Source organism: Balaenoptera musculus, chromosome 15 (genome assembly GCF_009873245.2).
Source record: "Balaenoptera musculus isolate JJ_BM4_2016_0621 chromosome 15, mBalMus1.pri.v3, whole genome shotgun sequence".
NCBI classification, from domain to species: Eukaryota; Metazoa; Chordata; class Mammalia; order Artiodactyla; family Balaenopteridae; genus Balaenoptera; species Balaenoptera musculus.
In genome coordinates, this window is record NC_045799.1 from 68,478,631 (window position 1) to 68,504,481 (window position 25,851).

The following is a 25,851-nucleotide window of genomic DNA, read 5'->3' on the forward strand; positions in this document are numbered from 1 at the left end:
GCTGATGACAGTTAACCGAGTTAGGCACTCATCTCCTACTACATCAACGTTTCAAGGACCTTAAAAATGTTCCAGAAGACCCAGTGACGTTACTGTTCCATTTCTGTATTCTAATGAAAAGTTATGATTTTAATTTTTAATATATACCTTTTTTGTGCTAGGAACTGGATATAGACTAGAGCAACATCGTTATCTCCACACTATTTAGTAGAGAAAAACAGGATACAAAACTATGGCAGGTAGGGATCTGTTGAAGCACAGAGAGAAGTGCTTAACTCAGCCTGAAATGGGGTAGAGGGACAGGGAAATTTTCTTAGAATAGAAATTAGCCAAGTGAATAAGGAGCAGAATGGAAAATGATTCCAGCAGTATAAACTGAGAATTAAGTGTCTATAGCCTGTATGTGTTAAAGTATGGGTTTTGATTGCAGGGGGTGGTGGTGGGAAGGAGCCAAGTGTAGAAATGTCGCGATGAGACTGGAGGGGTTGGTCATAGCTGTTGGCACTTGTCCCATTTTGGCCATCGGGTGTTGGGGAAAACACCAAAGACATTTTAGTAGAGTGACATAAAAATTTGTATTTTAGAATTGTATTTAGAACCTTGGCCAATTGTGGAATTGGATTGGAAGGGGTAGAAACTAGAGGCTGAGTTATTGGTGAAGGGACTATTAAAAGAATCCGTAGAACTTGTTGAAAGGATATGAAGGGAGAGTAACCTAGATTGACTTTTAGGTTCCAGAGGGAGTGGCTGAGTACATTTTGGGAGCAGTTAACCAGGCTAGGGGATACACAGAAAGGGGAAAAGAAATATAATTCAGTTCTGAACTTGCAGAGTTTAGGGTGTGATGAAGCAAGTAAACAGGGGAAGAGCAGAGTACAGAGCACTGTGGAGGATTAAGAGTGATGAGGATGAGTTGATTTAATAGGTGACCCTTGTTGTCGGCCTTTTGTTTACTCAGGAGTGATGGGAAGAGATTCATTGGTAATTGTCATAGGGTTTGGAATAGATTCCTAGTATAGAGTTTTGGCATTGATGATGCCTTAGGCCGTTGTCAGAGGCCTGTTGGTGGTATAGGATGGTCTTTGCAATTTGATCAATCTTTGCTTAGGATTTGTTATGAAAAAGTTGTGTCCTCTAAGTCTAAGGTTGGGAGGAAGGCTTATCAGACTCTTGTTCTGTGTGTGAAGGCCAGTTACTTAATGAAAAGAGCCTCTAAGAAACTTGAGATATATTGAGGAAGATGCTTGAGTATACTTTGTGTAGAATCATTAGTTTGGCAAGCATCTGAGTGATGCATTAGGCCATGTTGATCCCTGCTTCTAAGGAGTTCAAGATTTAGCTGGTAAGTCAGGATGTATGTGAAATGACTAGAGAAGAGGCCTTAAGTTATTATATAATGAAGCATGTTTATTTGGAATTTACTCTATTTACTGAGGAAATTCTAAGAAAGAGAGGAGTCCCTCGAATGATTTCTTTAGTGTGTTTTTTTTTTAATTGAGGTATAACTGGCATATACAACATTTTAATAGTTTCATTTGTACAACATAATGATTCAATATTTGTGTATGTATTGTGAAATGATCACCCCAGTAAATCTGGTTAATCGTATCCATACTTAATTGGAGAATTTTTTTTCCTGTAATGAGAACTTTAAAAATTTTAAATATTGTATTTTTAAATATGTAATGTGAGTATAATTTTTAAGTTGTAACGTATATAAATAAATGACTCTAATTGTAAAGTTTACCTTATTCTTTATAACCAAATCTAAATCACCAAGGCAGTGTCTTTAACACACGAATGATGATTTTCGTGGCATTTGGCCCCTCACAAAATCTGAAGTGAGTTCTTCATACTGTTTACCACTCCATCCCTGCCTCACTGAGGGTTCCAGACTCTCACCCCAACTATGTCCCACTGGAACCATCATCAGAGGTGTGGTTCCATAACCATTAGAGAGATGGGGAGGGTTTTTTTTTCCCCTTTCTTTTGTCAGATCTTCAGCATTGATAGGGATTCCTATGTATCCTATAGAAAAAGTAATATCTAGTGATTGAACACAATATAAAGGAATATATAATATCTCTAATAAATGTTAAGCTTAGTAGACTAATGCCACTGTAAATAAGACTGTTCTCTAGTTAACCAGCTTACAACTGAATTTGAATACAACCCATTGGTGAAATGAGGACAGCTGGTATTTCTGTAGGCTGTTACCACATAGCTCTTTAAAAACAAAATAAAAGGAAAACTATCCCAGGTTGGCACACTTAATAGCCCATATGAAAGATTGTGAGTCACAGGAGTTTTAAGATAAGTTTCCTGGAGCTTGTCTTTTGTCTGTAGTAGGAGCCAGCAGGTGTATCCAGGTAGGTGACAGAGATCTCCATAAGCTAGGGAGACAGGCCCATTTATATAAATGTTGAAACATGAATTCACTATGGTAAAAACAATCTGTTTGTTTTATGTAATCTATGCACACTTTGAAAAAAACTATATATTTTTGTTTCTGAAAAAGACTTCAGATACTATCTGTTTTAATCCATTCATTTTATGTATAAGGAGCACAAGCATTAAAATGAGTTAAGTGTCACCATCAGCGTGACAGAACAGGAATAGAATTGAAATCTTCTAATTCCCCCAGGTTTTCCAAAACTCGGTGCTATGGCTTTATCCTTTTGGTACAGAACATTATCTTATACTCTTACTTTATTTTTCACCAACTAAAGGTGAACTTTAAAGCTGGAAATAATATGGTGGTTTTTATAAGGCATTTAATAAGTCTTTATGCCATGAATACAGAAACAGATTTAACAGTCCCTAACTGTGGTCTTTTAAAGAAATTTAAATTCAGACCAGAGTTAATTTAATTTCTATTTTAAATAAAAAACTAGATACACAACTCCTTACATAAACAATTAGACACCAAACAAAGCTCAGTGCACTATTTGTACTATGATAGTTTTTCTAATTTTGTTAGTTAGTTAAATATCAATTTAAATATTTAAATTCCTTTAAAATTTTTTGACACAAAATACATGGTTTTTATTTTATTTCAGTTCCATACATCTCTAGTTAATAATAGAAATCAATGGATGATTTTTTATTTTTTATTTTTTGAAAAGCCTTCTGTTTCACATCTAAGAATTATGGCTATTTGCTTATCTTCTGATTCTAGGCTCAGAAAATAATTTGATATAGCTCAGGAATGTAGTTTCTGTACTTAAGAAAAGGGTAACAATAGTAGTAGTAGGTTGTTACCATGGATTTATCTCTAGGTTCTGTTTTTAGAAGAAATTTCTAGATGGAATCTTGAGGGAAATGTAGTGAGGAGGAAAAAGGAGGATGAGAAATAGGTTAATTATAGAGGGATCATTTAGTATAAACTTTACTTTAAACATGTAATTGTAGTTCCTAGAAAGCATATAATGGTTGAGGGTTGGAAGGAGGCACCAACACAAATTGGGACCTTTCGGTTGAGAATGTTTAAAAGTCAGTGTTCATGGATATTTTTGTTATTGTGTTAAAAGCTTGAAGGGATTTTTATAAAAGGCTTTGTGGATTTAAATGTACTCATTTCGAGCTTAAATTAGACTTTCGTTGTAGAAAACTTCCAGTTTCATTCCTCCTTTTTGGAAATTTTAGTATTTACTAGTTATGTCTCCCAAAGGCTGTTTTGTTCTGAGACTAGAGATCATATTCAGCAGTCTAAGTAGCAAATTTTCTCAGTAACCTAAGTGGTAATATAACCAGGCCTGGAGCATTGCACTCATCAAGGGCAGTTAGGTATTGTCTTTACAGTCCTGGCCCTTATTTAAGCTTACTCTTCTCTTTTATTTTTTTAAAAAAATCATTCAGCAGACCTGGGTTCTAGACAGCGTGCTGCTTGCTGAGAAATCACACAAAAGATCTCTAACCAGTAATTATCTCATTTAAAATAAGTGAATCAAACTATTAATTCTTTATTCCTTGTTTTAGTTTCTAATACCTGGCACTGTTAAGACATTTTAGATGATTAGAAAAAGAGGGAAAAAGTAAGACCTGGGAGCTGGGAGTGAGTTTGAGTCAAGTTTGTGAGAGAAAGGAGCCAAAGCATGGGCGAGTAGGGCACTAGGGAATATCTGTTGAATGCTTTCTGTATGCTAGGCACTGTCCTAAGCGTGCTCTCTCTTTTTTTTTTTCCCCTAAGCTCTTTATATGAGTTCAATCCTTTTAGCCTCACAACAACTCTGAGGTAGGTGTTTTTGTTGCCTGTCTTATAGGTGAGGAAACCGAGCTTTAGGGAAGTTAACTAATTTTGACCAAGGTCGCACTGTAAATGGTGGAGCCAGGAGTCAAAGCCAGGCAGTCTGGCTTCAGACTCTGAGCTCTTAACCTCTGAGGTATACTTAGGGGTCGAGGAGCTGGGATAAGTGGTGCAGAGCCTGACAGAAACAAAGCACCTGGCATGGACCTGGCATGGGTGTGTCTGCCACTTGTCTGATGCCTTCACTAATAAACTGAGGCAATTGTGATAATTGCTTGTGGAATCACAGCTCAGGTTTTTTGTTTGTTTTTAAGAAAAAAATATTCAAAATAGAAATATTTTTGCTTCTCAGTTTGCCAGAATCCTTTAATTCTGTTGTACAAGATCCACAATGATACCTCACGTTTGAATAGTATTATTTATCCAGAAAAGATCTTTTTATATTTTACTTGAGCCCTATAATAGCCCTGAAAAGGTAAGCAGAACAGGTTTTTTTTCTCTTCCTCCATTTGAGGGATTAGGAAACTGAGACCCAGAGGGTTTAAATGACAAGGTCATTTAAAAGTAAGACAAAACAAACAAAAAAAAGTTGAAGTTAATTTTAATATATTTTATATAACCCAATATATCCAAAATATTACTATTTCAACATGTAATCAGTATAAAATATTATCAGTGAAATTATTTACCTTTTTAAAAAATACTAAATAATAGAAATCTGGTATGTATTTTGTGCATATCACTTCACACTAGCTCTGTTTCAGTGGTCAGTAAACACATGGGGATAGTGGCCACCTTTTTGAACAGTGCAGACAAATATTCTTAAAATCACTGACCCCACTTGGAAAATTCTCTTTTTAATAGTTTGAGTAATACACAAGTTCCCTGGACCAACCAACAAAACCTATTTGAACGAAATGGAACTCTTTCAGTTCCATTTCCTCCTAATCAGGAGCTCTTGGGTTCTATTACTTACATTCTTTCACTAGATCAGTTGGTGTTCTGATGGGCAGACTCCTTTGAGTGTCCCCTTGGTGCTGTTCTCTGTAGATGACACAGTACTGAATGAGGTTGATCATTGTTCTCAAGCAACATGGAGGTTTTCTTCCCAAAGGGGTTGGCATAGTAGATATCCTTCATGTTGTAAGGCCTAGAAGAGCAACACTGTATATCTTGGGGTTTAGTAATGTGGTCATGGTTTCTATGTACTGTAGCCTAGTTTCCTTTGGAAGTAAACCGTGGACGAGACCAGGTGAGTTAAACAAAAAAACAAAACAACGCACAGAACAACACATAAAATCTGTCTTCAACTTGCAGAATAATTTCCGTGTTTATTTTTTGGGTTTCAGAAAATTATGTTATCTTACAGTTTGACGTGATGCTTGTAATACTTGGAGGTATTCAGATACTGAGTTCTCTCTAATAAGACTATTTTTCTATTACCAGATTTTAAAAACAATTTCTTCCAGAAATAAATTAAGTGTTCAAGCTAGTTGACTGGTCTTCTGCCATTGTCCTTCCATCAATTTTTTTTTTTTTTTTTTAAATTTTCGATCCATATAAAGTAAAAGATGGGCCTCCATTATTTTATGTGTCACTAGTGCTCTAAAACTTGGTAAAGTGCTTCAGTGCATAGATTGACTCTCTGGCTTTCCGGGGAAAGATTAATGTTTGGTGTGGCTTCAGTATTATGGTAATTGCCATATAGTTCTTTACCATATAGTTCTATAATGATATAATTTTTAAAATGGTGTTTTTGGTAACAATTTAATATGACTAAGCAAAATGAATTATCCTGCCCTATGACAGTTAAGAAAAGCTTTATCTTCATTTAGAAACAATTCCTGGTTATTCAGTTAGTAATTATTCAATCTTCCCTCACCTCCCTGCCTATCCTTGTATCTTTTTTTTTTTAGGATTCCCACACAGTTGGGCATAATCAAAAAGTTGATTTTCACTTGTGGCCTTTGTCTGTAATCAGTTCTTTTTGAGGCTCATGAAGTTTGAGCCAGACACCTTGAGGCAGGTCTACTGTCCTCAAGCCCCTCTCCCTGTTGTGTCAGAGACAGTGGAAGTAGGGGCAGGCATGGGAAGCAGGGCCCATGTCAGTTTAACTTCAGAAGACAGTAATTTTAATTGAATTGTCAGATGTGTCAGAAGTGACAAATGTTTCAAAAATTTTCCCACCCAAAAATACTTAAACGTTCACCATGCTTAACTGTAGCAGCCTAACTTCCAGGAGTTAAATGTATTACTAATTTGGCCGAAGAAGCTTTATGCAGCTTTTCTTCCAGAAAACTTAATTCATGTTTTATCATGTGAAACAAGAAAATTTGAAGCCCTTTAAACATTTGCAAAACTCATTAGATCCATTAAAAGGTAAAGGTGACAGTTATATAATTTTAAAGCTAAATGATGAGAGAAGTGAAGTTCCATTTATCATTATTATTATTATATACTGTCGTACAGTGGTGTCTCTTCTGCTTTGTGCCTAAAGCATTTCAAGATTTTTTTTTTTACTAATAAACATTGTGTCAGGGACAATGGGGCACATCTGTGGGAAAAGCATGCTTTCTTTGCATATCTTTTCCTATGCAGTTCATCTAAATGACAAATTCCTTATTTAATAAAAATGTATATGTCTTATGTAATAGTAATATATGAGCATTTTATCATAACAATCCATTTCTTTCAGTTTCATAATTACATTGTTTTTTGTTTGTTTGTTTTTATTTTAGGCCACTGAACAAAAAATCAAAGGTACGTTGTTTAAAGCTATTTTTTATTCTTTTTTCATTAAAGGAAGGTTGTTGATATGCATTTTTATTCACCTCCAGGATGAGAGAGAGAAGAGCATGAAAGGAACAGGGGGTGGGGACAGACTTCTTCAGTGACATCACCGTGGAGTCATCTTGTGGGGTTTATGATTTATTGTAGTATATATTACCACCTTAAAAATATACTGTTTCGAGACCTACCTTACATTTATCTCCTAGAATAAACACCACTTCCTAACATACTTCCTTGATTGGAGTCTTTGAGCACATGTGCCTTTCCTTCAGTCTTCCATCTAAGAGTCTTCTTGTCTGGAGCTACCTTTAGGACTTTATTCCTTGTTCTCTGTATAATATTGTCCCCCACTCCTTCCTGTAGGCAGACAGTGACATCCATTCTATATTATCACTGAGAATAGTAGATTGCTAACCTTATGGTCAGGTTGAACAGCCCCCAGTACATGCCAAGCAAAAGACTTCAGGGTGGTAAGGAAACAGGAACCTAATTCCTCTCACATCCTGAATCAGGAGTTCTTCACCTTCCCAGGAGTTGACTACCTGTAATGAAAGGTGTAGGGCTCTCTGATGCTGAACTTGTTAGGCCGAAAGATTCTGAATTTTTACGTAAGCTATACCAAAAGTATAATCTCTGCATTTGGCTGATACCTGCGCTCAAAACTGCTTGCTTTTATTAGAGGTTAAGGTAAGGCATTGCTTTTTTTAAAATAAATTTATTTATTTATATTTTTATTCTTGGCTGCATTGGGTCTTCGTTGCTGCGCGCGGGCTTTCTCTAGTTGCGGCGAGCGGGGGCTACTCTTCGTTGTGGTGCGCGGGCTACTCTTCATTGCGGTGGCTTCTCTTGTTGTGGAGCACGGGCTCTAGGTGCGTGGGCTTTAGTAGTTGTGATGTGCGGGCTCAGTAGTTGTGGCTCGCGGGCTCTAGAGCGCAGGTTCAGTAGTTGTGGCGCACGGACTTAGTTGCTCTGCGGCATGTGGGATCTTCCCGGACCAGGGCTCAAACCCGTGTCCCTTGCATTGGGAGGCAGATTCTTAACCACTGCACCACCAGGGAAGTCCAAGGCATTGCTTAAGGTAACATTTTTAGGTGCGGCTGTATGAGAGTGAACAAGAACAGATAAGGAAGACCTTTTTGAGGTTGTGAGTCTTAAAGATGAGACAGCCGGTCAAAGAAAGAATGAAATGGCAGAGGGATCTGCATGATTGAAGGCACAGAGACAAGACATAATGTGATGTTATGTGCATTGGTGGTATTCCAAGAGCATTAAATACCTAGTGATAAGTGGTCAGGGTTGAAGGGTTTTTCTGAAGGAGGTAGGCAGGGACCAGGTCAGAGAGGGCCTTATATGCTAAATGTACTCAAGGAGCCACTGAAGAGCTTAAGAAGAGGGTGACATCATTTGTTTTTTCATTCTTTTAAATCTAGCAATCACTTACATGGAAAGTTTTGGTTGAAAGATGGGCAGGGATTTGAAAGATGGAGCTAACAGAAAAAAGACACTGGGCAGAAGAGGCAGGTGGACAAGAAGAGGGAATATTCAGAGAACGAGTATAAGAGTGTTAAAGGGAGGGGGCCGAATATAGGCATAGAGGTAGGGGGAACTAGAGGACTTCGTGCTGCTTAAAGAGTGGAGAGCTAGCAAAGGTTCTTGCATTTAGAGGTCATGGTCGTAAGCTATGCTTTAAGAACATTTCTTTGTCAGTTGTGTCTAGTGTCACCAAAAAGGAGCAGTACCAGAGAGAGAAGAGAAGGACTAGAGAGGGTAATGAGGATTTGAACTGAGGTCTTGACAGTAGAGGTAGGAGTTGGATGACAGATGTTTGAGATATAATTGACAGGATTGGCAACTGGTGAGATCAGAAGAGGACCTGAAGGTGATATTGCGGCTTTGAATTTGGATGTCTAGGAAAGTCACAGGGATGTGGAATGATGTAGGGAGTAGCACTGCCAAATTAATTTAGTAGGAACATGGGAAATTCCCTGGCCGTCCAGTGGTTAGGACTCTGAGCTTCCAGTGCAGGGGGCACAGGTTCCATCCCTGGTTGGGGAACTAAGGTCCCACAAGCCTTGCGGCGTGGCCCCCAGAAAAATAAATTTTAGTAGGAACATGACCAAATTAATTTTCTTAAAACTCCACTTTTCTCACACCACTCGCCTGGATAGGAATGTTAAGTTGTTCCTTGTTGCTTTGCTTCAAAACCAAACTCCTGGTTGACTTTCAAGTCCCTCTTTAATCTGACCTCCCATGATCTAACCAACTTGTTTCCCATCACTCCTTTATACTTTTCAGATCATTCTTATCTTTTTCATGTTCATTCCTGTTTGTTTCTTTTTGATCCCATTTCTTAGCCAAGGATGCCTTTCAGCTTTTCTAACCCTCTCAGAACTCATCTTCTAATGGATCCCTCTAACTGCCCTTGATCCTTCCCTTTCCAGTTTCTTAGGATGTTGTGATGTGTATTAAGCTTGGGGCATTCACTTATATTCTATCTTAGATTTTTAACTGGTCCATGGATATTTGTTTCTTCAGACATGATCTTTGAGTACCTACTGTTTATATCCTTTCCAAATGTAAGTCATTCTTTTACATCCATACATAAAACATGAACGTATTTGAATCTTTTTTTTAGATTTTCCACAATCCTGAGAATGTTAGGCTGAGTATAGGAAAGTCACTTCAAAATGCTGTCTGTGTTGTTTTGCCCACTATTTTACTCACTTCATCCTTCTTTTGATGGCAGCTCCCTTCATACTTGGTCACGCTTATTCTGATTCATGAAAATGTATTTATTTTTGTGGTGTGTACAATATATGGTGTTTATGGCAGTGAATAGATTATAAATTGGAGGCTTGTGGTATATGGGTTTGGCTCACACAGTTGTTTTTTTTACTAAACTTTATTGGAATAATTTATGATTTACTGAAAAGTTGAAGATAGTACAGAGAGTTTCCATATAGACCTCACCCAGTTCCCCATTATTAACATCTTACATTTCTGTGGTACATTTGTCAAAACTAAGAAACTGGCATATGTTGATATTACTGAACTCCAGACTGTATTTAGATTTCACCAGTTCTTCCATTAACTTTTCTGTTCTAGGATCCAATGCAAGATAATTTGTTTAGTTGTCATTTCTCCCTGATCTCCTCTGGTCTCCACACAGTGTTTTTATTGTTACCCTTTAAATTTTTAATTGATTGCCAACATTTAAAAATCAGGAGAATTCACCTAATTCAGGATTATAGTTTATACTGTCAGCATCATTTCTGTCTTTCTGTATTATAGAGTCTACATAAAGCCCAGGTTTAGTCACATGTGGCTATTAAGTACTTGAAATGTGGCTAATGTGACTGAGGAACTGAATTTTAAATTTTATTGGACCACATAGCTCTAGAGCCTTCTTGGTTGTTAAGAGTCAAGATTTTAGTGCTCAGACTGAGCATAACTGGTTAGGCCCGGCACTCCCTGTAGACTTCTGCCTTAATGAGCTATTTCCTTTTCTAAGGCTACTGCCGTTCCCGACTAAATAATACCTACCGATGCTGCTCTCATTCAGTGGTGAAACTGTATAAAAGCTGGATTTTTGTAAGGTGTCATAAATTAAATTCTTGACCAGCTTTCTTATATGAAAACAATATGATGTTTATTTCTTGGTGCAGTGGACTCATGCGTCATCTCATAAAAATGTGGACCATTATAATGAGTGACATCATGAAATTTCTGAAAATTTTATTCTTACCTTGTGACTTGAACTTTGAAAAACTGTAAGGAGCATAGCTATTTGAACGTTTGAATATTTGAAATTCCTTTCTAAAATATGTATATGATGAGTATCTCTTTGAAACAGCAGGGGAATGAAGTGCTAAAAAAATTATGATGAGGTATAGGAACGGATGGGTATCCTGTGGACCTATACATTGTAAAGACAGGGAAGGACTGGGAACTCTGTCAAGAATAAATGTCATTTTTTAAAAACAGCTTTCCAGCTCTGACACTGGCTTGTTTTAGAAGCATACTGATTGTACATTCCTTGCAAAAGAATAAGCACTGTTAATTTTTGACAGCTAATATTTATTTTTCTGTCTGTCTGTCTATATCATGCCAGTGCTTTCTTCAAGTGGTTTCATAAGCAAGCTAATTACAGAGAATAACAAACCCTAGAGCTCCTAAAGGAGATGAGGGGAGCCTGGGATGGAAGCAGGAATAGAGAAAATTTGATACAGATTTTTTGTTTTCTGGTGATCACATAGGGAAGCATAGTTTATTGTGGCTATTCTCTTTCCGGATTAATTAAAAACTCATGAGAATTGAATCAGCATTTAAAACACATTTTTGTTCCTGCCATAGTTGGAAACCATTATTTGTATTCAATTCTAGCCTGTTTTTCTATCAAACACAATTTCATTACTTAAATCCATTGATCTAGGGAGTGATCAAAATATTCAAGAGCTGTTAAATCAGCTGCATGTCACATCATATTGGAGGCGTCATGATAGCTAACTCTGAGCACTTACTCTGTAGCATGCACTGTGCTTTATGTTTATATTGTGCTTGATTATATTTCATTTAGTCAAGGTGAGATTCTAAATATTTAATTACGAATAGTGAATGGGCACCAGTGGTTCATAACACTGTACTGGAGCAGACCTAAGATCTTAATGTGCTAAGAGTAACCCTTAGCTATTGAATCTTGGGAAGTGTGTGGGACCCAGCGAAGGGACTAGGGCAGCAGCCTGGGAACTGTGAGATTTAATGCAGTGGATATTTAAAAACTAATACAGGAATAGGGCTTCATCAGTGTATACTAGCACAATATAAGCCTGCTTTTAATCGCTTCAACAGCCCTATGAGAGTGGATAGTATTATCACCATTTACAGGTAAAATCAAGACTAAGAAAGGTTAAGTAACTTGCCTGTTGGTTATGCAGCTGATTGGTGTCTGAGTAAGGGTTGGACTACTAACCCTACTGGGCTGTACTGCTTCTTTTTCTTTGAAAATATCCCTGTAGTTAGTTACATGGAAGACAGAACAGGAGAGCTACACCATTGCCCATGCTTTAATAATATGCAACGAATGAACTAAAACAATGCATCTTTTAAAAATATTACAGAAAGATCTTCCAGCAGATTTTATAGTATTTCCCTGTTGACTGAGCACAAAGAAATAAAAAAATTGTATTACCAGCAAAATTTTTTGAATCAGAGAGGTTTCGACAGTTTTGTGATGTGTGAAGTGGTTGACTTTTCAGGAATCATTTAACATTCATGAAATACTTATTGTGTGCCCACCCTGTTTCATGCACTGTTGTGGTCACTGTTGTGCATGAAACAAAACAAACTCCAAGTCCTTGACCCCGCTGTGTTTCCATTCTCATCTTTGTTTTAAATGTTTTTACCTGTGATCTCAGCTTAGCACTCTGTTTTCCCATGAGATCATAAGTTTCTCAATCACAAAGCCACCTACGATAATGAAATTCAGGAACTTTGGTGGCCTGACAAAGGATCACTGTACTGCATAAATTTTCAGAGGAGAAAATTGAGACCCAAATAGATTGTGACTTGAAGCACATTGCCTGACCTTGTTCACATAATGGCACATGTAGAAAATGACATTGGTGGGGCTATTGTAAACAGAAGAGGCTGCTCTCAGCTGAGGATGACGATCCTAGAGAGTCTGGTCCCCTGGCCTCTGAAGTGCTGCTCCCCTCAGCATCCCTGTAACCGATTCCTGTCACACAGGTTGGAAAGGTCTGCTGTTAGAATCGGGGTTCAGTTCAGTGTTTCTCTCCACAGTATGCATGGTAGAAACATGACTTTTGTACTACAGGCAGGTATTAGGTAATATTTGGAAGACCAGGTTCTGATTCCAAATGTGCCATGATAGTACTTTGGCTTTATGAGAGATTTTGAAGGCAAATGGGTACTGACCTCTTTGAAGAAGAAGAGGTTGTTACTGATTAAGAATTTACTAATGGTGAATGTGTTTCTATGAAGATGTCTTTGAGCTGTGTAACAAAAAGATTTCTAACTCTGCACTAACAGGAAGGGGGGAAATGGGCGTCTACTTCCATGGGAGTCAATAAAAAGTACTGTTTTTAGGTATATCAGAGTCACCATTTTTCCTTTTCTCCTATTGAGAAAGAAAAATGATTTATCTAGATTTATACATGTAAATCTAGATTTATGTACTCAGGAGGTTATGAAGAATGCTAAGGACCCCTTTTTGTTTTAGGTAAGAACCATTTTATTTCTACCAAATGTAGATGTGTTTGCTTATAAATACTAATAAATTATTAAAATAAGTAGAAATTAAAGATTTTGGTGAATTCAGATGTCTGATGAGACTGGAGCAGGACAAAGGAGACAGGAAATAGATATGAGAAAAGCAGAGATTACTGCAGTTAACAAAGTAAACTATTGTCAAAAACTAGATTCAGAGACTAATGAGCCCATAGTTGTTGGAGGCATCGTATGGTTGTGTCCTGATCCCTGAGATACTCTGCCTGGGCAACAATTAGGTCTTCAATTTCAAAGAAAACAAATCAGGAGTCTTCTGGTTTAAATTTTGGAGTAGAAGTCGGGATGGATTAGCAAGAATAGCTTTATCAGTTATAACCAGGTAAAAGAAAGCTCCAGACTAGGAAAAAACACATTATATATCATAATTTTCACTTTTATATACTTGTAGTTCTAATTAGAATAGTAGCTGTGCTTCAGAATGCTTACTAAGAGCTCTCTCTCTCAGTGCCAGTAGCCTTAGTGAAAGTAGGCCTGATAAAATGTTACTTAAAGGCAGCATTTTGCCAGAAGCAAAAAGCATTGATTCATCTAATAAGATAATCCTGGAATTTTTGCGTAAACCAGGCATAGTGGTTAAAAGTCCAGTCTTCTGAGTCAGATAAACTTGGATTTGAATACTGCCTTTGTAGTTCTTATCTCTGTGACCTTGAGTAAGTACTGTAACCTCTAAACTTCGGTTTGACTCTGTTAAAAGGAGATAATCCAGGTTACTTAATGTGGGAATGAAATGATATATAATATAGAACATAAGTCACTGGAGGGTAGTTAATGCTGAGTGTGTAATAGATAACTTATTATTGTAAACGCTGGTTAGAAAATTTTGATTTGTAGCTTTCGAAGTCATTAAGCCAGAATTAGTCATTCCTTTATTTTTGGAGAGTTTGATTTTGCTCTTATAAGTAAGATGAAAATGTATACTGGGAGGAACATTAGTTGGGAGGTCAGATTTGGTTTTAAATTTTAGCTTCGCCATTTACTAGGTGTTTAGTCATGGACAGCCTTCTTCTGCCCTTAGTTGCCTTATCGGTAAAATGGAAGTAATAATTCAAATGCATAGAATCATGGTGAGGATAAAGAGATATTAGATAAATTGTGTGGCATCCAACCGATACTTGGTAAATTGTAGCTCCCACAACTATGGTTTTGCAGTATCCTAGCAACCTTTTAGTCCCTTGAAACATCATACTAGCAGTTTCCCCAGTCATTTCAGAGTTCCTCCTCACCCAGACGATGACTTGCTTTTTCCTCTCATTAAAGTAGAACCCAGCCCAGCATGGGTGAATCACAGTGCAGTGTCTCTGCCATAGTGCAAGGAATATGTCTTGCAACATAAGAATGGGATATATTATCTTTATAAATTTGTCAGGCCAAAATTGGTATTTTATTGCTTTGATTTAAATATAAATCAATTTGTTTATTGATAAAATGGAGTATCATATGTTTAATTGTTTGTACTTTTTTGCTCTTATGAATTGCCCATTCTCTACCCGTTTACCTCTTGGGCCTAGAGTTTTTGTTATCTATTTACATGAGCTCTCTGTATAAGAAGCTCATTAACATTACATTTAATGTGTTTGATGCAAAAATTTCTAAGATTATGGACTGTATTATATGTTTGAGGTTGTTCTGAGGATGAGATACCTGGTAGAAATATCTAAGTATCAGACCCCATAGGGGGTACATATGCAGAAGATGCAAATATATGTTTAGAAGAAGGAAAGCAAAATTAAATAACATTTATATTCTTAGTTTAAGACTCCGGTCCTAAACTCTAGTGACTCTGTTGAATGCTTTCCTATGTTAGGTTTAGCAGCCTTAAACCAAAACAGTACCTTTTCCCCTTTGGTTAGGGAAAATTGGGGTGGGCAGTGGGAGGGGAGGGAATGGATCCCTTTAACTTGTTCCAAAGGACAAATATTTTCCAGTTTGCCTTTTAGTTTGGAATAAATATATACACACAGACACCTTTGAAAAAATAAAATATACTGCATAATTTTATTTGCTCAGACTTAACCAATTTTTACTCTTTGATTTCTTGACTCATTTTTATGCTGAGAAAACCCACCGTTTATCCAGATTTTAGAAGAAGCTTTGCCTGTGTTTTCTGAAAGCTTTTAAAAAATTTAGCATTGTATAGTATAACTGTTTAATTTATCTGAACTTCATTTTTATATATATTTGGGACCATTTTTTCTAATTAAAAAAATCAAATTAATCAAAAATTAAATTTAAAAACTCCTTTATTATATAACTTTGGCAAACTTTTTTTTTCCCCCAATGTGTTTGGGACTTTTTTTGTTGTTCCTGTCACTAACTTGTAGTTGAATTGTTAGGTATTATCTTTTGTTTTGTTTTGTTTTGTTTTGGACTCACAGATGGAAGTCAAAAGCTCTGTAGATGTTGCTACAGTATCTAGTAGAACAGTTTTCCAAATTTACTCAGAAATGAGAAACATGTGATATGTGCTTTTAAAAATGCAGATTCTGATTTAGTATATCTGTGAGGCTTGAAAAACCTGTTTTTGTTTTAAACACATGCCCCATAGCACTTTTAATTAAATAAATTTGGGGACCACTTCTAGAATTGTTAGTTATGAAAGAGAGACTTGAGGGCAATCTGAGTTTTTTAATTTAATTTTTATTTTATATTGGAGTATAGTTGATTTACAGTGTTGTGTTAGTTTCAGGTGTACAGCAAAGTGATTCAGTTATACATATAGCCATTCTTTTTCAGATTCTTTTCCCATATAGGTTATTATAGAATATTGAGTAGAGTTCCCTGTGCTATACAGTAGGTGACTTTTTTTTAAAGCACGTGCCTCTGCCTGAAAAATAAATCTTTCATCATCCCCCTTTTCTGCATCTCACATATTTGGACAAAATTTGATGGACAGATTAACCAATATCTTGGAAATACCATATTGTGAATATTGTATGGGTATCCTCTAGCTCTTAAAGAAGATCTGTACGTTAGAACAGATGTACCTTGCCTGAGGTATTTTGCTGAAGAGCAGAATTTGTTAATAGGGTCGTTTCATCCAGAAATTCATTAATGAAGCTCGGTGGAAGAATTTATTCAGTCAGCTAAACCTAGAGGATTGTAGGACAAATCAGCTATGTTCCTCTTTGTGTTGGTAATTTAAGATGGGAAATTTTGGGTAGGAAGGTAAGAGTTCCTTGAAGAAGCAGAGCTAAGACCCAGGCAAAGGTATATTTCTCTAGGATTTTTGAACATGCCATTTGCTGTTCTTGGTGCTGGGAACACCAAGTGGAAAAAGGAAGAAGAAGTAAGAAACCTGCACTTACAGAACACATGTAGTGTAAGGCAGGGGTCCCCAACCCCCGGGCCTGTTAGGAACCAGGCCGCACAGCAGGAGGTGAGTGGCAGGCCAGGGAGCAAAGCTTCACGTGCTGCTCCCCATCTCTCGCATTACTGCCTGAACCACACCGCCCCACCCCCGTCTGTGGAAAATTGTCTTCCACGAAACCAGTCCCTGGTGCCAAAAAGGTTGGGGACTTCTGGTGTAGGGAATGCCTAAGAGTTTTATGGGAGTGCGGAGGGGATGTTGTCATAAAATACTTCTAAGATTAGCTGAATAGGGGGGTAGTGGGGGGTGATTAGTTGTTTCCTAGGAAAGGTGGTAGACAGAAAGATTTTCAAGAAAGGAATGTCATGAAAGAGCATGATGCCTTTCAGAGAATTGGAGGTATTTGATGCAGAAGAGGAGATGTGTGTGGATGTAGCAGGATATGAATCTGGAAAAGTGGTAGATAGGGGCTGTGCTAAGGACTTTGTGTTAATTCTGAGAGCACTTTAATAATATAGATAATGTGGGGCAGAGAGATGATAGATTTGGGGAGAGTGAAAAGGGGGTGGGATGGGATCAACACTTAAGCCAAGGAGACCAATTAGGTTTTTGCAAGATGAAATTGATAAGGGCCTAAATCACAGCAGTGACATTGGAGATACAAGGATGCATTTGGATTGTATCAAGGAGATAATTAATCTGTTGGACCTTTAGACTGACTGGACCTAAAGGGATAGGGAGAATTTGAGGAAGATGTCCCTGCTTTAGTAATTAGATAGATAGTGAGGCCGTTTACTAAAATAAACAACAGCGCTCCTACTTCTCTGGCAGTTGTAACTTATTCTTGCCATGACTTCTCTTCTTCTGTCTGCTATTTAAACCTATTCTTTAGGTCTTGCCATTTCTTATTTTACAACTTCATAACTTCTTTTTCTACCTGTATGCTGAATCCTAAATCCATATTTTTAGTTCAAACTTTTACTAAATTCTAGAACCATATATTCAGTAGCATTCTTATAGCAGTGGTTTTCATAGTTTACCCGAGGACACCTGAGAGGCTTCCTGAAGCTTTCATGAGATCCACAAGGTTAAAACTATTTTCATAATGATAGTAGAAAGACTTTGTCTAGCCACTTATTCTCTCATGAGTATATAGTGGAGTTTTCTAGAGGGTACATAATGTGCAAGTCACAACAAATTGGATGCAGAAGTAGATGTGAGAATCCACCTGCCTTCTGTTAAGCCAGATGTTAAAGGGATTTGCAAAAATGTAAAACAATGCATACTTTACTTTTTTTGTTTTGGAAAATTTTTAAAAAAAAACATTTATTTTAATATATAAAGGACTTTCTTAATGAGTCAATAAATATTTTAAAATTTTCTTTGTTTAAATTCCTAGTATGGTAAACATCTATAGATGTAACCCACATAAACAAAAGATTTTTGGTGTTCTCAGTAATTTTTTAAAGTGTAAAGGGGTCTTGAGACCAAAAAGTTTGAGAATGGCTGTCCAATAGTAATAACAAACCTAACAATTAAAAAAACAAACAAAAAAAAACTAAACTCATTCTCACATACTTCCCAAATTTAATTTTTGTCTTCCATTTCATATCTTAGTAAATGGTACTACTGTCTACTTGGATTCCAGGCCAGAAACCTGAGGTTCATCCTAATTCCTCCTCCCTTTTTTTACCCAGATGGTAATAGTAATCACTAACATTTATTGAGTACTAACTATGTGCCAGGTACTGTTTTTAGTTCTTTACGTCTATTATCTTGTTAAAACCTCACAAAAACCTGATGGGTGTACGTATTAATACTTAACTCTGTTTTGCAGATGAGGAAACAGGTACAGAGGGGATAAGTACTTTGCCCATGGTCATGTAGCTAGTAAGTTGGAGAGCCAAAATTTGAATCCAGCCAGTCTTTTGAACCTTTACTTCTTTGTTCTGGAACAGTTTATGTAAGATTGATATTATATATGCTTCTTGAGGATTTTATTTACATACTCCCTGTAAAGTCATCTGAGCCAGGTGCTCGTTAAGGAGGTAAATCTTGCAGGATCTTTCAGTGTCCTCTGCTGTCATTATTCCATAGGATCTTCTACTCCTCTGTGAGCTCATTTTGGTAAATTACATTTTACAGAGCAGAGGCTGGAAAACTACAGCCTGCAGGCCAGATCTGGCCCACTGCCTGTTTTTTTTATGTGAAGTTTTGTTGGAACACAATCATATCCATTCATTTACGTGCTGTCTATGGCTGTTTTTTTGTGCTACAGCAGCAAGTTGAGTAGTCGCAACAGAGACTGTATGGCCTGCAGAACCTAAAATGTTTACTCTCTGGCCCTTTACAGGAAAGATTTGCCAAGCCATGTTGTAGCACACTCAGTTTAGCTGGGTTTTCTGTTTTATTGGTATAGATTATAGTATTTTCTTGTCTTTACAGAATCTCTGTATTTGAAGTTATGTCCTTTTTTCCCCAGAACTATTTATATTTCTTCTTTTATTTCCCCCATTGTTTAGGATTACGAAAATCTTGTCTGATTTATTTGTAACAGTGTTAATGTTGGTATCCCATCTTATGCTGTGCCCTATAACAGTTTAAATAGCATTTGATTTAGAGATAAATATTTCTTAAAAGTATGCTAGTTAAAAAAAAAATGAAGAAGTATGCATGGTAGTATTGATCAAACTATGCGATCCTGATTGATGATTTCATAAATTTCTCCACTTCTTCTATACTAATTAATCTATTTTTTTCTGCCTCTTCTGGGATCAGTGTTAAATAATTCCCTCCTCCAGTTTTTCCAATTATTTATTGAGTGGAGCCTTAAGAAATATCTTAATTTTAGAAAATCATTTCTTATTTTTTTTCCATTTTCTTTTTTAAAAATTAGGTTAATTCATAGTTTACTTTTTTCATAGAACCATGCCTTGGATTTATTGGTTCTCTTATTTGCATTCCAAAAAACTTTTATTGAATCAACAATGTAAAATATTCCAGAGATCAAAATGTAAAATTATAGCATATATTGTTTATACTCCTTTTTTATATTTGTGTCATATATTTATTCAAATCTTTATTTGCTATTGGTTCACTTTTAAAGTCATTGATTTCTACTTTTATTTTTACTGATTCCTTCTTACTGCTTCCTTTAGTTCGATTTTTAACTTGAGTTGGTTGCTTCACATTCATTCTCATTTGTTGAAAATAATTAAGTCTGTGGTATCTTAAAATTTATTATGTGTATTGTTTTCACTATTTTTTTTTATATATAATTCTACAGTTTTGGTATTTATTTCCTCTTCAACTCAAAATTTATTTAAGTAAGGCAGTTGTATTTGCTAGTGTTTCTAGTGTGATGCCATTGTAATCCAGAAATACCATCTGTATTATTCCTACTTCTTGTAATTTATTGATGTTTTCTTTAGTGCTGAATAGTTTGTGTGTGCACTTCATGACTGTTTCTTGGGTACTTGTCAAAAAAGGTGTTACCTCATTTCAAGATATATGGTTTTGCTTTTTCTCAGTTTTTCTTTTCTGTCCCCACTTGGTTTACATGTTTTGATACTAAGATTTGGTATATAAAGGTTCTTAGCTGTTTATTTCTTTTTAGTTGTTTTCTTTTATCAATATGCAAAATCTTTATAATGCTTTCTCTTTGAACTTTAAAAGTCTGATATTAGTGTTGCTTTCATCTAAGTTTTGTTAGCATTTCTTGTTAGTATATCTGTCTCTGTACTTTTTTCCACCAATTTTCCTGCATTGTTTCGTTTCAGGAGTGATTTTTGATAAGTATATTCCTTAAGTTTGTTTTTTCTTTTCTTAACCCTGTTTAAGGTCTTTAATTAACTAGTTAATTTAACCCACTCACATTTTTATTGTGATTACAGATATTTTGAGTCTTACGCTTGACATTTCATTTTGTATTTCATGTTAACCACAATTTAAAAGTAATTCTCTTTATTGCATTTTCTGTGTCTGTTGAATGGATCGTTTTGTCATTTTTCCCCCTTCCAATGGTTTAGATATTTACTGACATAATTAACCTAAATTTTAACTACACATATACAGTAGCGAAAATTATTCAGTATTTATATCTGTTACCCAGCAGCTCCACCCTTACCCTGGCACACCTGCACGCACTGTTAGCTTCTCCTTTACTCTTTACGACTACATCCCATGTTTACATCTGAGATTTTACTTTAGATTATTTAGTTTAGTTTTATAATCAATAGTTACGTGTCTTAATGTTTTTACTGGTGTCAGTGAAGTTTTCTGGCCCTAGAAACTAGTATCTATTTCAGCCTTATTTTCCCCATGGGGCTTTATTGATTAGAAATACAGGAGTTCTTTGAATTTTTGAGGTAGGTGTGGGGTTGCTGGGTGACCGATGTAAATACTGCTTCTGAGTTCCTAGTCACTTCTGAAGTAGTGTTAGGGTTCTTATACACGTCTTCATGTAGGTTATTCACAGTGTTTGCATGAAGGATATCTTCTAATTCCTTGAATGTATTAAACAACACTTTACTGTCTCACATAAATAACATCTTGTTTGGGTATTAAATTGTTGTCACAATCTTTTCCCTTTAGTAATGAAGTGGCGGGCAAATTTGTATTTTAGCAGTGGGTAACTGTACCACTTTAAGGTTACATTCAATTGCCAAATACCATACTGAGCCCAATACTAGGCATGTAAAAGCTGAGTTAAGAGTTTTTATGTGCCGTATAATTTCATAGTTACATATACTTGATCTTCTTTTGGTTTCAGAGGTACTTTAGAATATTCTAGTTCCTTATTTTCCTCATGACAGAGGAATATACATTATTGTTACATTCTGGGAGCATAAAATTGTCTAGGAGACAGAATTTTCTACATAAAGTAATTAGACCTAGCATGCACTTGGCCCAAATGCTAATAAGAGGCTTTTCGGTTGCCTTCAAGAATGGAAGGAATTCCAAGCAATAGATGTAATGTTTGTGATTTTTCAGTGTAATTCCTCCTGAAATACAATTTCTTTGTATTACTTTAGAAAAATCACAATCAGATTTTAAAAAATAAGAGGTCAAGATCATATATTAAAAAGTATCAGTATTAGTGATATAGACTAAATCCACCAGTTCAGAGAAAGAAGACAATAGTGAGGCTAGACTGTTAAATGAAAGGTGGCTCTAGATCTGAGGGTTTGTAAGAGGAAGTTGGGTGGCTATTGGAAACAACCCGTGTGACCAACACTTTATCACAGAATCGTATACATTTTAGGCATTTGATAAATATTTCTTTTATTTGGGCCACAGCAATAGCTTTTGTTTACTGAGTGTTTACATTACACTGGGTACTAGATCAAGACTGTCTATACCATATAGACAAGGGAAAAGACACAGATATAGCGTAGCTAGTGAGTGGTGGGGTTGGAGCTCTTAACTCTTGAACAGTTTTCTCTGAGTGTCCTCACCGATCACATGGAGACGAATCACTTTATTTATCTGACAGTGACATCTGTGAAGATGCATCAAAATCTCAGAGAAACATTAAACTGCTACAAAAGTACAAAGTGGTATTATGCCAATCATTAAAAAATAGGCACTCTACAGGCATACCTCAGAGATATTGTGGGTTCGGTTCCAGGCCACCGGAGTAAAGTGAATATATATTTTTATTTTAAAAACTAATAACTTAAAACTGCCACACACAAAATGATAAAGTGAATATCACAATAAAGCGAGTCACAAATTTTTTTGTTTCCCAGTGCATATAAAAGTTATGTTTGCACTATCCTGTAGTCTGTTAAGTGTTTAATAGTATTATGTCTTAAAAAATGTACATACCTTAATTTAAAAATACTTTATTGCTAAAAAATGCTAACCATTATCTGAGCCTTCTGTGGATCGTAATCTCTTTGCAGTGGTAACATCAAAGATCACCGGTCATAGATCACCATAACTAATAATAATGAAAAAGTTTGAAACATGGCGAGAATTACCAAAATGTGAAACAGGGACACAAAGTGAGCAGGTGCTGTTGGAAAAAATGGCGCCGATAGACTTGCTCGGTGCAGGGTTGCCACAAGCCTTCCATTTGTAAAAAAAACAAAAACAAAAAAACCACCACCGTATCTTCTAAGTGCAATAAAGCGAAGCACAATAAACCAGAGTATGCGTGTATAGCCTTGTGTTTGGTGCTCTGTAAACATAAATATATTTAACCTTAGGATAGCTCTGCAAGCAATAGGTGTTATCCCTCTTTTACAGAGGAGACCACAGGCTTGGGTTTTTACAACTTGTCCAAAGACACAAGGCTTACTAAAGGCAGAGCTGGGATTGAAACCTGGGTCCATCTGGCACCAAAAGTTCATACACCACGCTGCCTCCCTGTAGTTTTAGAGATGGGGTATATTTTCACTGGTTTAGAGCATTTCCATCAGTTTATTTACTTATTTAATCTCTTTTAGGAGTCCAGAAATTCACTGTAGTCTCTGACTGTTCATACAGTAGACAGATAGCTATTTTTCAGACTCGCTTAAGACAGGGTATCCAAGTTATTTCTCCAATTTTGGTTAGTCTCATAGATTTCAGTCTATGATCTTTTTATTTACATCCCAATTCTGAATTTGTCTTATTTGATTCAGGCTTTATATTTTAATAACAAAAAACAATGTTAACTTTGCTGTTTTGTAAGGGAACTAGCAGGATTATTTTCTACCCTTACTCTTGTGTTGTCTTTCAAAGATGAAAAATAGGGACCAAACACATTAAACATGAGGCAGATTAAGAGCAGTTACTGGGGAGTTGAGGATTCTTTTGGGATTACCAAAACTTGATTTGTCACCTTTGTTCTTTTAGTTCTTGTGAGTTCCAGCGTTGTGTAATCAGTGCTTGTTCTCTAATTGGAGATAATATGGGAAAGAGATGGTGAGCATGAACTGTCAGCCAGGACAGGGAGTGCTGACTGGTGTCCATCCCCTTACCGGATAGGTAGTTAGCAGAAGTAAAATTTGACACTTGGCAGTGATCCTTCTCAAGAAAACTGGAGCCCGTGAATGAGGACACCCCTGCACACGTAAAGCTTCTGTTCCTTTAGGATTGTTTTTCTTAGTGCCTTTTTACTTAGATGGCTTGCAATGGAGGTGCACTTTCCTGGCTAATCTTTTCCACCCCTTTTCTTTTGTTGGGATTAGTGCCAGAACAGATAAAGCCCAGTGTAAGCCAGCCTCAGCCTGCCAACTCTAATAACGGCACTTCCACAGCAACCAGCACTAATAATAATGCCAAGCGAGCCACAGCCAACAATCAGCAGCCGCCGCCGCAGCCGCCGCCGCAGCCACAGCAGCCGCCGCAGCCGCAGCCACCACAGGCCTTGCCTCGGTATCCGCGCGAAGTTCCACCTCGATTTCGCCACCAGGAACATAAGCAGCTTCTAAAGAGGGGTCAGCATTTTCCTGTCATAGCAGCAAACCTGGGATCTGCTGTTAAAGTGTTAAGCAGCCAGTCAGAGAGCAGTGCTTTAACAAATCAACAGCCACAAAATAACGGAGAGGTGCAGATCAGCAAAAACCAGTCAGGTGAGAGAAGGCATTTCTTACGAGACTCCAACTGTCATCATTAGCAGTGTAGCAAGTTTATAAATTCATGCCTGTTTGGTGATGTATTTGTATTCATCAATATCTGTGTTGTAAAAATAAGAATTCTATACAGAAGTTATGAATGGGGAATCTGAAAATGTTTCCTGTAGGTTAACTAGAGCTCTCTCTCCAGATCTTACCCATTTTAATATACAGCTTATAGCTAAAATTGAGCACCCCCCCTAAGTTACGTGCTAAGCAACTGTGCACGTTATTGCATTTAATCCTCAACAACCCTGAGAGGTGTAAGCTGTTCTTATCTCCGCTTTTCAGTAGAGGAAACTGAGGCACCAAGACAAAAATGGCTTGAGATCAGTTACCACGTGCAGTAAAGAGACTACCACCCATGAAGATTCTATTCAGAGCACATGCATTTCAGTTATTGCCTCAGGATGGCTTTTCTCAGCTCAGTAATGATTGTGAGGCAGAAGATATATCCAGTATGTGATTACAATTTTCTCAAAGCCCAGTTTGTTTTGATATGTTCTGACGACTGGTTTGTCCATTCACTTATTGAACTATTTTGACACTTTTACCACAAGTCATATAGAGAATTGAGGATAATCAGGGTTCCCACACATGAAAACAGTAGCAGACTGGTAATGAACAGAGTCTCTAGAGCCAGATGGACCTGGTTTTGAAGTCCTAGCTCCACCATATACCAGCATGTGTGACCTTGGCAGGTTACTTAATTGTTCCGTGTGTTCGAGTCTCGTTTGAGCAGCCTTTCCTAACTATCCCAGGTAGAATATTCACTTTCTACCTCTATGCTCTCTTATATATACCAGGAACTACTCTACATTGTAATATGGTATTTCACAGCTAATAAGTAGCAGAGCCTGCACTCACATCGAGATCTGTCTGACTCCAAAGCTGTGTTCATAACAACCGTGCTTTGCTTTGGCAGCATATTGGTAGTGATAGGTAAGGAGGAAGAGGACACAGATGTGATTTTTCTAGCATAGGTAATCAGAGAAGCACATTATTGGAAAGGATGCAAACTTAAATTATCAGCCCAAGTTAATACTTACTTCTACTCCCCTACACACTTTCTTGCATAAGCTTGGCCAAATCACTTAACTTATCTGACGGTCTTTGCTAATCTGTAAAGCGTAGTACCCAATCTGTAAGGTTGCTTTGAGGATGATTTTATGTGACATGTTAAAGCAGCTAGTTTAGTGCCTAATATTTAGGCACTGAATGAATTAACTTCCCTGAAACTTTTACCGAAGGACCTGCACTTTTCAGGAGGAAGAGTCTGGTTTAGACATGTTAGATCTAATGCCAAGCAATTAATAATTTGGTTTGAAGTTCCTCTGGGAAGTCAGGCTGGAAGCAAAGCAGATGTACTGAGTCATCAGCAGCATTGTGGTTAAAACCTAGGAGAGGTTATTTATACAACAAATGCTTGAGTACCTACTGCAAGCTAAGTAATAGTGGTGTGATAATTAACAAACAGGAAAGTGGGATAGTAAATTTAGAAAATATATGTTGAATATGCTTTTTCAATTTGGGAAATGAAAAAGCAAAGCTGTTTTTGAAATGGAAACAATGGGAGTATAAGAATCTTATTTCTCAAA

The 25,851-nt window shown here is 36.7% G+C and overlaps 1 protein-coding gene across 4 annotated transcripts in view; it reads left to right on the top strand.

Moving 5' to 3' along the window:
- Nucleotides 1–25,851, top strand: part of TNRC6A (trinucleotide repeat containing adaptor 6A) — a 97,251-nt gene that overhangs the window by 23,199 nt on the left and 48,201 nt on the right. For 3 of the 4 annotated variants that reach the window (XM_036825871.1, XM_036825872.1, XM_036825873.1), the window contains 2 exons: nucleotides 6,985–7,006; nucleotides 23,828–24,211. In XM_036825871.1, coding sequence (XP_036681766.1) covers nucleotides 6,985–7,006; nucleotides 23,828–24,211 — 406 coding nt within the window. The remainder of the gene's footprint in view (nucleotides 1–6,984; nucleotides 7,007–23,827; nucleotides 24,212–25,851) is intronic. The other variant, XM_036825874.1, reaches the window with a different exon arrangement.